Source organism: Chelonoidis abingdonii, chromosome 2 (genome assembly GCF_003597395.2).
Source record: "Chelonoidis abingdonii isolate Lonesome George chromosome 2, CheloAbing_2.0, whole genome shotgun sequence".
Taxonomy (NCBI): Eukaryota; Metazoa; Chordata; order Testudines; family Testudinidae; genus Chelonoidis; species Chelonoidis abingdonii.
The window spans coordinates 242858567-242871084 of record NC_133770.1 but is presented as its reverse complement, the minus strand read 5'-3'; the positions used below and the strand labels follow the sequence as shown (position 1 = coordinate 242871084).

The following is a 12518-nucleotide window of genomic DNA, read 5'->3' as shown; positions in this document are numbered from 1 at the left end:
TTACAACATTTACTTGGAACAGGACATCTTGCCAAACCACAACTGAGACCAGAAATTTGAAGTTAGTGATCTGGTTTGCCAGGCTTTGAGCATCATGTTGTAGTCCAGCCTTGACTTTACTCTACTGCGCAAATGCCATCAGTGTATTAGTTAGTTGGTACCTCACTGGCCTCACGCTGTCAATGCAGCTTTCCCAACAAGTGTCACTTAGCGGCTTTATGGTCTGATTTGTAACATTGTCTAAGAGGATCTTCCATCTGATAGTTGATGCTGAAAATAGGACATATATTATTTGCAGTATTCTGAAGAGAGATACCAAATCTAAAGAAGATGATGCTGCATCTGACACAACCAGGTTGAGGAAATGGCAGCCACAAGTCATGAAGAAAGCTCTTGCATTCAACGCAAAGATCCTTGCTTGGGCACCACTGTTTCTTCCCTTCATGTTCATGCTGTGGTCATAGCCTTGGCTATGGCAGCTCTGAAGCTTTATTTTATTCTCATTCAAGATGTTCATGAACAGTTCTGTTAGGGCTTTTCCAGTAGAGTCATCCAGAGACTGGAAACAGATAGTGTTCCTTTACTTGGTACAGCCATCCTTGTCAACAAATCTTACTGTAAATGACATCTTTTCATTGTGACTAATATCAGGAGCACAGTCTATTATTATGGCATGGTACTTCACTGTGCTGAGTTGCATCAATATGTTGGCAAGGAAGTTGCTGGACATGTCAGTCGATTCATTTCGAATTGTTTTGCTTCTTTATGAACTACTCGATGAAGGTGTTCATGCGTGACAGTGTCATATTTCCCAAGGAGCACTACCAAACCGAGGAAATTACCATTACATTCAGTCAACAATGCATCCGAAGAGCCCAGGAGAGCCAAATTATTCTTTGCAAGGAAGAGGGCAGTTGAGATCAAACACTTGAACACATTCCTCCAATGATGGGTTTCTACTTTACTAATGCACTGATTTTCTGCATCTATGCATTTATTCAGCTTGAGACTGGACTCAGCCTCCATCCATTTGGAGTAGGCCATAAAAGGGCTGGGTTACTTTTCATGTTGCTTCAGAGCATCAGCTAAGTTATGCCAGTAATTTTACCAGAAAAGTGCAAGCAGTGATTTGACATTCTTGTCAAATATTTTGCAACAAACCTAGAGCACTTTGTCAGTTGATTTTGAATAAGCTAGCAAACGTCAATTCAGTTTCTCACCATTCTTGAGCACTCTTTCGCAGGGTGACTTTGAGAAGTGTCGCTTCTGCTCATTTACTGGAAATGTCATATCCTCAGTTTTGCCTGTCCCATTCAAAATTTTGCAATCACTATCAGCAGAGTTTAGGATCACCAGCTGTCATAAACAGATAGTTAAGGATTAATGCCTCTTTTACCTGTAAAGGGTTAAGAAGTTCACCTAGCCTAGCTGACACCTGACCAGAGGAACCAATGGGGGAACAAGATGTTTCAAAAGGAAGGAGGGAAGTTTTCCTTCATTTAGAGTTTCAGTTTCACCTGGGGTGAAAAAGAGCAAGGAACCAGCCTCTTATCAGAGTAATAAGTTTTAGAAAGGGATAAATAGGTTTATTTTTATTTTCTTTGTAACTTGTCTTGGTACCATTAAGGGAATTATCAAAATTGGGTATTTGGTATTTTTTTGTGTAACTAAATTTGTGCCCAGGGGAACATCCTCTGTGTTTTGACTCTGTTGTCTATGAGCGTAGCTGGTATGCTAATCTCTCCCAGAGGGTTTTCTTTTACCTTTCTTTTCTTTAATTAAAAGCCTTTTTCTTAATACCTGATTGATTTTTTCCTTGTTTTTAGATCCAAAGGGGTTGGATCTGGATCCCCCAGAAGTTGGTGGAGAAAGGGAGGGGGATGGTTAATTTCTCCTTGTTTTAAGATCCAAGGGGTTTGGATCTGTGTTCACCAGGGAATTGGTGAAGTCCCTCAAGACTACCCAGGGAAAAAGGTAGTACTTGGGGGTGGTGGCAGCGATACCAGATCTAAGCTAGTAATTAAGTTTAGAAGTGTCCATGCAGGTCCCCACATCTGTACCCTAAAGTTCAAAGTGGGGAAGGAACCTTAACATGCCAGCCATAAAGCAGGATCTGATGTATCAATTTGTGGTGTTCAATTTTTCTCACTGCTGTTTCTGTCATCATGTGAGGTTGATTCTTCTTTATATTTTCTCTCCTCTTCATGTAAACCAGATTTTTCTTTGTCATTACTCTCCTTTTCATGTGAGCCACATTCTTCTTTATCATCACTCTCCTTTAGATTGCCAGGAAAACCGGACGATTCTCCATAACTTTCCTCACATTTCTGTTACTTATCTTCATGTAAATCTGCTAATTCCTTAGTAATAGGACTTCCATCATTTATGCTTCACTCCTCAATTTCTTCTGCACTGGGATGATCACTACTGCCTAAAGCCCAGTCTATTCTGTTTCAGATATTTTCCCATCAAATTTGCCCCTTGCTGCAAACTAGATTGCAACTGAGCTTTTCACTTCCTATACTGAGTTCCTGAAGGTTTCTTTGGGGGCATCTTTTATTTTCTATTGAGGGGAAAGAGACAGCATTAGGGAGAGCAAAAGTTTATGTTCCACAGTCTTAGAAAGCCATCAAACATTACGTGTTAAGGATGTCAGAAGAAGTAACAGTATTTCTTTTATATTAATGTGTAGAGAGGGGTTTGATAGATATCTATCATCATTAAATATGTCATTTATTAGTTGCTACTTATACTCTTCAAATCTCAAAACACAAGTACACTTCCACAATTGCACAATAAAACAAGGTTCACAGTATGGCAGCTGGGCTTTCACTTCACTTCACTTCACTTTATGCTTATGTCTCACTAATTGACTGACTGGCAGCCAGTGAGAGCATGGCTGACAAGATTCTAAGAGGTTCAAGGAAAATGTAGTTCTCAGAAAGTCTGGAAGGTTCCATGAGATTCTACAGAGGTCCAGAACTTTCTAAGATGTTAATGAAAAATGAATCCAGATACAGAATACCCGAAACATTTTACTTCAAACATTCTATTTTCCCTTTTGTCACTAACAACAAAAACAGCACCCCAAGCCTGGCACCCCTGAAGCCCAGCAACCCAGGTGATTGCCTCGCCCTAAATCCGGCCTTGCCTAATTCCACATAAAGGACCTCATGTTCCCCAGCTCAGCACCTCTTAAAATCAAGATACTGTTATTTAGATGACTAAATATGGATTTAGATATCTAACCTTAGGCACTCGAGTTTGAAATCTTTGACCTAAATTCAATTAAATTAGGAAATAATTTGTTTATTGAATTTACATAATTTAAAGCATGTGAAAGTGACTAACTATGCCTATAATTCTGCTCTGTTTACAACTTATTGCTAAATAGTATTTGTTCATGAATCTGTGATAAACCTGGGTTTTTTCATTGCAGGGAGCAAATATTGATAGTCTTGACATTGAGGGTCGGTCACCACTCCTCCTGGCTACTTCCTGTGCATCATGGAAAATTGTGAATTTACTACTCTCAAAAGGTACAAAGGAACAAACAAGTATTATGTGTGGTTTTTTTTTTCTGAGAAGGGTCCGTACAAGTTAAGATACTCTCTCAAGAGACTCCTCTTTAAGCCTCCTACATGGGTGGCAGGCACAAGTGAACACATGAACTGCTCCTTGCTAGCTCCCTCTGGAGTGCTAAATCCTCAGGAAGAGAAAGGAGGAAGCAGAGGCATGTCCTTGCCCCTCCACATCAACATACAGAGTGTGTGGGCTGTGGAAGGAAAGCACATGCTGCACCCTCCTAAGGGTTGGTGTGCACTCCCCTTGCACTTTCCACAAGCTCAAAGCAACTCTACACTACTGAGTACACAGAGAGGGAACAGAATTATTGAACATGAAGATATAACTTTGACATGGTCAAGTTTCTGACCATTAATGGTTTTAAGTATTAAGCCTAAACTGTAGTAAGTGGTCACAGTTTAGTGTCACCTGAAACTTTACTAACTACTAAACCCTTAATGAAGTTTCATCCTTAATTGTCAGTTGCCGCATTTTTAAGAGTAAGCTACTGTAAATATTCTTGTGAGTATTTATCTCAATATTTGTACCTTTAATTTTTATTAACAAACTATTCCTTTTTTTAATAGAAAGTTTATAGTAAAACTGTTGTGGACTTTAGCAAGGCACTCTCTTGGTTCGAATAAGCAAGACGTTCCATTTCTGTGTTGCCAAACTATTGTAATGTTATCATAGATTATTCATATAACAGCACTGAAGTAAACTGATATTGAAACATAGAATTCCAGTTAAAACAATATGACTACGGCAGCAGTACACCATAATGGAGGCTGACTGATATATTTAGAGGTGTTGATCATGCAGCCTCCATTCCCACCAGCAGTTGTAGAGGCTCAACATTTCCAAATATCACACCCCTATAAATCTGAGTGCTACAGTGGAGCAAATGAAATTCATACATTACTGTAAATTGAAAGCTTAGAGTTTAGTAGAGTCTTGGTGTGATATTTGTTGTTGCATTGGCTGAAATAATTGTATTTTTAATTTCATTTTAGCTTGTGCATTTTAATCAAACATTATTAGTTATCAGAGGCCAGCAGTTTTGAATTGCTAGTATTTATCCCCATATTTATTTAGGAGCAAATATATCTTTAAAAGATCAGCTTGGTCGGAATTTCTTACACTTGACAGTATTGCAGCCTGGAGGATTACAACATCTGGATGAGAAATTTCTGCAGGTACAGTGAGGATCTATTTGTATCTTTTTCTGATGAATTCAATTTCTTTGTCCAACTGTTTAAGGATTCTCTTTTCTTCCAGAACATTTATGGAAAGTCATTTTATTTGTAAACTCACCTCACTGTCCCCACAGGGTAATTTAAATAGGTACAAATATAAAAATAAACATGATCAAGCCAATAATACGGATCTCTCTGGAAGGCAAAGGAATAAAGTTATTTGCTGCCAAGGAATTGAATGGCTCAGGAGATTAGCAATATATTATAGAACCTTTTCTTCTACTTTGCCAGTTAATAGGCAATCAAACCCTGGGATATGCTGCATGCTGCAGCAAATTCTTTAGGAAGTCTCCATTGCCTGGGTTTCAATAAATCCCTAGACATATTTTAAAATAGGAGTATCAAACGTAATTCTGCACTTGGCCTGTTTGATGTATTTATATGGGTCACTTGACATATTCAGATTCTCTGAATCTAAGCTTTCATTTAAAGAAAATATAGTAAGTTTCTAGTCATCATAGCTGCAGAGATATATTTCAGATGTGAGCCAAATATAACTGCTGCAATTACGTCTGCCTTAATGCGCAGACAGCTTGAAACCATGAGTCAGAGGTGTGAACTCCCCATATTAATCTGATTGGAGAATCAACTTTAAAGAACAATGATAACTTTTGCATGTCATTTTGTCAAGTTTTAAATGTACTTAATCACTGATCATTTCAGTGGGTGGAATGGGCTTAAGGGCTGGGAGTGAAGTACACTAGACTGGGAACTGGAAGTTGCTGCAGGAAGGGAAATGCAGAGAAAAGAGGAGACTCACAAAATGAGAGGAGGGAAAGAGAAAGGTTGGGGAAGGATGAGAAACACAAAGCAGAAATAGTGATGCCTCAAGGAAAGCATATTCTCTCACTGAGCAGTGAATGTGACAGTGAGGCACTGACTAAATAACTAAATGTTTCATTACTACCTAAAGGCTCTGTTCTCCTATTGCTCTCCGTGCAAACCTACTGACATCAGTGGGCATTCCATGTATACTATGGGGAATATATACTCCTAAATTTATACCTCAGCCCATGGAACACAATTAAACAAAATTCATTCCTCTGCTCTGAATGAGTTTGACACTTCTGCTTTAAAGGCCTTCACTTCCATTTGAACCCCCCAGAGGAGGTTTGGCAAATGCTGTCTCCCGCCCTCTGAGACTGAATCTCTGCTGTAGTGCAGCTGATCCCACTTGCACAAGAGTTCAGTTTCTGCCTCTGTCATAAACAGATAGTTAAGGGTTAATGTCTCTTTTACCTATAAAGGGTTAAGAAGCTCAGTAAACCTGGCTAACACCTGACCAGAGGACCAGATGAGGGACAAGTACTTTCAAATCGGTGGGGAAGTCTTTGTGTGTGCTCTTTTGTTTGGGAGATTATTCGCCTTGGGACTCAAGAGGGACCAGACGTCATCCAGACTCTCCAATTCTTCTGAATCAGTCTCTCATGTTTCAGACTTGTAAGTAAATAGCCGGCAAGGCATGTTAGTCTTTTTTGTTTTCTCAATTGTAAATGTTCCTTTTTGCTGAGAAGACTTTACCTCTGTTTGCCTGTAACTTTGAACCTAAGGCTAGAGGGGTTCCTCTTGGCTATATGAATCTGATTACCTGTAAGTATTTTCCATCCTGATTTTACAGAGATGATTTTTACCTTTCTTTCTTTAATTAAAAGCTTTCTTTTTAAGAACCTGATTGATTTTTCCTTGTTTTAAGATCCAAGGGGATTGGATCTGGACTCAACAGGAATTGGTGGGAGAAAGGAGTGGGGGAATGGTTAAATTCTCCTTGTGTTAAGATCCAAGGGGTTGGATCGGTGTTCACCAGAAACTTGGTGAAAAAGCCTCTCAAGGCTGCCCAGGGAGGGGAGGGTTTTGGGGGGACAGGAAGTGATCCAGACAGCGAAATTTCTGCATGGTGGCAGTGTTACCAGATCTAAGCTAGTAATTAAGCTTAGAAGTGTCCATGCAGGTCCCCATATCTGTGCCCTAAAGTTCAGAGTAGGGGAGGAACCTTGACAGCCTCTCTCTACTACTGCGGGCAAATTTAGTCTCAGGTAATTTGCGCCCATATTTTTTCACCTTCTGATAGCGTTGCAGGTGTCCACACTGCAAAATTACCGCCATCCTCACTGGCCACCTTCTGAATAGCCCGACAGAGAGACCAAATATTCAGAAGGTATATAGGCTGACATGTCTTCATTTTCCTCCCTGATGTGGTTGAGGTGCATGGTGTGGCAGTGTAAGAGAATCTTGTACTTCCTGTATTGGACCTGTTCTGTGGATAAATAGAGAGCTCGAGGACCAATATCCAAGTTGCTGAGTTCTTCTTGTGAAGTGTAAATTCACTGAAAACCATCAATCAGCATACATATTTTTAAAGGCTCTCTTGTTTTTGTTGCCTCTGTTTTTAATTTTACCTTTCTTAAAGTTCCATAAAGATTTATTTTTAAATTTAGCTTCAAAAAATTACTGCTAACTAACTAGGACCCACAGTTGCATTGGTAATATGTATACAACCATTTCTTTTTGCCAACAGATGAAACATATTAAAGATCTTGTAGTGGAAGAAGATGACGAGGGGTGCACTCCACTACATTATGCATGCAGACAAGGAGTGCCCTTCTCTGTAAATAGCTTGCTCGACTTGAATGTTTCTGTCTATTCTAAAAGTAGAGACAAGAAGTCTCCCTTGCATTTTGCAGCCAAGTAAGTAGTGCAGTCTACAGAATGTATCAATGCCATTTTATACATTCAGATTTTCTCAGTATTATCCTGTACATTAATCTTTTAAAGCTATGGGCGCATCAACACCTGTCAGCGACTTCTCAGAGGCATGAATGACACAAGACTTTTGAATGAAGGCGATAAGAAGGGAATGACTCCCCTTCACTTGGCAGCCCAAAATGGTCATGAAAAGGTCGTGCAATTTCTACTGAAGAAGGGTGCCCTCTTCCTGTGGTAAGTGTATAGGTTTCCTTTCTTTAAAATAATTAGTGTTACTGAGCTACTTTATTACTTACATTTTGTACTCATCTCTAAAGTTGTGCTGGATTGTCCATGCAAGTTTGCATTAAAGCTAAGGTATGAATTATCACATGAACACTAACATTGTATATTACACTTTTGTTTAAGTCATTAAGAATATTCTACAATGAACTTGATTCAGGGGGCTTTTCATATAATATGTAATTAGTCCAGGACAATTCACTAACACATAGGATATCACAATATTAACATGAAATACTTTTAATAGAAATAAAATTGTGTGCTTTTAATACTTGTCAGTTGCCTTAAATGTACAATTCAACAGTACTGCAGTGTTGTATGCAGCATCAGCTGTTACATGTTAATACCAGGGTCTTGTATATTTCTCACTTATTTCAGAGGTGAATCCTGTGAAACAGGCAAGATCCCACAAGATCACGTATCTGCCTTTATGAGACTCAATTACTTCTACACAGTTGAGATTACCCTTACATGGCTGAGTGTAGTACTAGTAGGATTCTATTGTACTTTACTCAGCAAAAAGACATTGACATTGATGGAGAACAACAGTGGGGAAACTATTGTGAGAGAGGGGAGAATCAGGCCCATGAGCTCAAGGTTGTAGGTTAAACTTGTAAAAATATGTGAATAACATCATATCTACTGTTTGAAAAGTGATTATAAAGGCTGGACAGCCCTGCACCATGCTGCCTTCGGAGGATACACTCACACAATGCAAATCATTTTGGATACTAATGTGAAATCTACAGACAGAGTGGATGAAGAAGGGGTATGTATATGTATAATTTTTGTTTGTTTCCACTCTGTTGTCTCATTGCAATCAAACATGTAATCTCTGTTAGCAAACTTGTTTCACTGTTGAAGATTAGGAGAGACTGTGTTTATGATAATATATTTATTTTGGCAATTATAAAAGCCTTACTATTTTGTTGTTGTTAACATATCATGTTTAGGTTTATTTATAATTAGTGAAATGCCCATCCAAGTTCTAGGAGCTGTACACAACAGAAGATCAACATCATTAACGCAATATGTAAAGTACAAAGCACTTTAGACTCTACTAACTATACCACATGACCCACTTAACAATGTAGCAGAATATAATAACATCATAAACTCACAATATGAAGAGCTCATGACAATGAAAGGAAACCCACCATAGATAATGACTCATCAACAAAGCTCTTCAAACCTCAAAGTCTATTCCCCCTGGCAAACCCTAGTAGCTATGCTTGCAGCTTGTTCTGAAGTTTGTCAAAACCAAGATCTTTTGGCCAGGAGAGGAATCCAGTTCCAGAGCTGAAGACCTCTTGAGGGAAATGATGCATCAACAGTTCCCTCTCAGAAACCAAGGGATGTTCAGCTCAAGCAACTGTTTTACCAAAATGAGAGAGAGACAATCTTTGAGGTAGTCAGGGCTCAAAGCATTTAGGACCTGTTAGATTAAAAACAGCACTTCAGATTCCACTGGAAGCTAATTAGAAGCCATTGTGTAGTCCCTTATTTGTACATTGCTCAGAGAAGACTGGATGGGTTGATATTTGGAGAGATTCACCAAAGTGCCAAAAAGATCTAGAAGCACTTGTCTTCCTGCCCAACTAACTTGCAGTTGGACTTGGGCTTCTGAGGCCTTTTAGTGCCTTTGAAAATCACAACCATTTACCTTAGTTTTATGCAAGTCACTGAGGGCAAAATCCTTCTCTCAGAGCTGTTTGCAAATAATTTCCTGCAGACCTATACATAGTACCACACTGGTAGAAACTAATTTTGGATTCTTCTCTTCCTGACCCTCAAATATAGATTCTGTGGATCTGTTGACACAGGATAGTTTTGTTTTTAACATCTTGCTTTCATTAATTGCAAAACTATGAGATGTTAATAATTAGTATCCTTTGTATACGCATTCCCCTTTCCTACATGCAGTTTGTTTTCTCTGTAATGGTACAGGCATATACAATTAAGCACTTGGGACAAAATTCTTTTCTTTTATACCACCACTGAAGTGATTCAGATGGTCTAGATGATACTTAGTCTTGCCATTTGTGCAGGAGACTGACCTAGATGACCTCTCAAGGTCCCTTACAGTCCTATGTTCTATGAATTGAGAGCAGAATCTTGCCCTTGAGGAGTGGGAGGGGAGGGGGAAAGGGCTGTACATTTCTTTTAAGCATAGTGATTCCTAATAATGTTTTGGTGTGTTGTCTTTCTGAAAAGAACACAGCGCTTCATCTTGCTGCAAAAGAAGGACATGCGAAAGCGGTGAGACTGCTTCTTGACGGTGGTGCCAAAATAACCTTGAACAAAGCATCAGCCTCTTTTTTCCATGAAGCAATACACAAGAGGCATAAAGATGTAGTGTCTGCTGTCATTCTGAATAAAAGGTGAGATGCCTATACAACACGTTTTAATAGTTTCAGATGTTTAGTAACCATTGTCTTCTCTTTGTTCCCTGGCAGTTAATATACTGAGCATGCAATATACTACGGTTGATCAGATACATATTTTCCATATTCAAAAGATTAATACTGATATAATATGTATAATGAGAATCAGGAGGAAATGGTAAAATAAATAATAATCAGCTATAGGAAGGAAATCCTCTCCATGTCAGGGCAATTGTTGAAGAACTGCAAGAAACATGACAAGAAGCCAAGAGAATGAGTAGTTCTTGCTCTGGAATATGGTACTGTAATGATACAAAGATACAGAATTTTTATCAAAGCCTGAGCACAAGTCACATAATTCCAGGGATTTAATTTAAAATTGCTGGGTAAAACTGTTGCAAATATTTAAGTACATGAGGAAGACTCAAGGAAGAAAAGGCTGTTGCAGAGAAGCTAAATGAATTCTTTGCATTGATCTTCACGGCAGAGGATGTGAGGGAGAATCTCACACCTGAGCCATTCTTTTTTGGTGACAAATCCGAGGAACTGTCCCAGTCTGGGGTGTCATTAGAGAAAGATTTGGAACAAATTGATAAATTAAACAGTGACAAGTCACCAGGACCAGATGGTATTCACCCAAGAGTTCTGAAGGAACTCAAATATGAACTTGCAGAATTACTAATTGTGGTATGTAATTTATCACTCAAATCAGTCTCTGTACCAGATGACTGGTGGATAGCTAATGTAGCACTGATTTTTAAGAAAAATACTCCAGAGACAAGCCTGGCAATTACAGGCCAATAAACCTAATCTCAGTACCAAGCAAATTGGTTGAAATTATAATAAAGAACAGAATTATCAGGCACATAGATGAATAAGGTTTGTTGGGAATGAGTCAGCATGGCTTTTCTAAAGGGACATCATCTCTCACGAATCTTTTAGAATTTTTTGAGGGAGTCAACAAATGTGGACAAGGGTGATTCAGGGAAGCTAGGGCTAGACAACAGCGAATGGATCAATAGATAATTTCCTTGTTCTTTTCATTCTGTCTGGTTTATTTGGCATTGGCCACTTTCGGACAACAGGATACAGGGCTAGATGGGCTATTGGTCTGACCCAGTATGCCATTCAAGAATTGTCTCTTGTGGATTCCAGGACTACCTGCTCCAAGAAACAACCATTTAAGCTGTCAAGAAACTTTATTTCTGCATCCTGTCCTCAGGTGACATGTACCCAGTCATTACAGGAGTAGTTGAAATCCCCGATTATTATTGAGGTTTTTTTTAATTTTTATAGCCTCTCTAATCTCCCTGAGCATTTCACAATCACTATCACCATCCTAGTTAGGTGGTCTGTAATATATCCCTACTGCTATATTCTTATGATTAGAGCATGGAATTACTATCTATAGAGATTCTATGGTACAGTTTGGTTCATTTAAGATTTTGACTTCATTTGATTTTACGCTTTTTTTCACATATAGTCCAACTCCTCCAGCATGAGCTGTTCTGTCTTTCTGATATATTTTGTATCCTGGTATTACCAATTGCCATTGATTATCCTCATTCCATCAAGTTTCTGTGATGCCTGTTATATCAATATCTTCATTTAATATGAGGCATCTAGTTCACCCATCTTATTATTTAGACTTCTAGCATTTGTATATAAGCACTTACAATTTTTTTCACTTTTTAGCTGTCTGACATTACATGATACAGTTGAATGGTACTCTTTTTCATTTGACTGTTTCTCATCAGATCCTACCTGTATTTTATCATCTTCCATCCTCTCCTCCTTACTAGGACATAGATAATCTCTATTAATAGATTGCACCAGGCAAGCAAATCACCATGTGATTCTCCCGGTCATTGCAAACCCAGCTACTTATGTTTCTAATGATCAAATCCCCCATAATTATTACCTGTCTCTTCCTAATAACTAGAGTTCCCACCCCTGGAGAGGTATCCTCAGTATGAGAGGATACCATGTCATCATCTGGAATGAGGGGCCCAAATATGGGATCATTTCCCTCTGCTCCAGTTGGATGTTCTCCTTTCCTGAGGCTTTCATTCTCCTCAACAGCATAGAGGCTGTCAGACAGGGGTGGGACTGTTCTACTGTGTCCTGGAAAGTCTCATCTATATACCTCTTTGTCTCCCTTGGCCCCTCCAGTTCAGCCACTCTGGTCTACATGGTCTCTGAGGGCCAGGAGCTCCTTGCACTGAATGCACACATATGCCACCTACCCATAGGGCAGGTAATCATACATGCTGCACTGGATACAATAGACTGCATAGCCACCACTCTGTTGCTGGACTTGTGCCTGCAT

At 39.1% G+C, this 12518-nt stretch overlaps 1 protein-coding gene across 1 annotated transcript in view; it reads left to right on the top strand.

Moving 5' to 3' along the window:
• The window catches only part of TRPA1 (transient receptor potential cation channel subfamily A member 1), a 67890-nt gene that overhangs the window by 28841 nt on the left and 26531 nt on the right, over window positions 1–12518 (top strand). The window contains exons 9-14 of the mRNA XM_032794479.2: window positions 3440–3539; window positions 4660–4760; window positions 7336–7505; window positions 7593–7757; window positions 8460–8574; window positions 10020–10186. Coding sequence (XP_032650370.1) covers window positions 3440–3539; window positions 4660–4760; window positions 7336–7505; window positions 7593–7757; window positions 8460–8574; window positions 10020–10186 — 818 coding nt within the window. The remainder of the gene's footprint in view (window positions 1–3439; window positions 3540–4659; window positions 4761–7335; window positions 7506–7592; window positions 7758–8459; window positions 8575–10019; window positions 10187–12518) is intronic.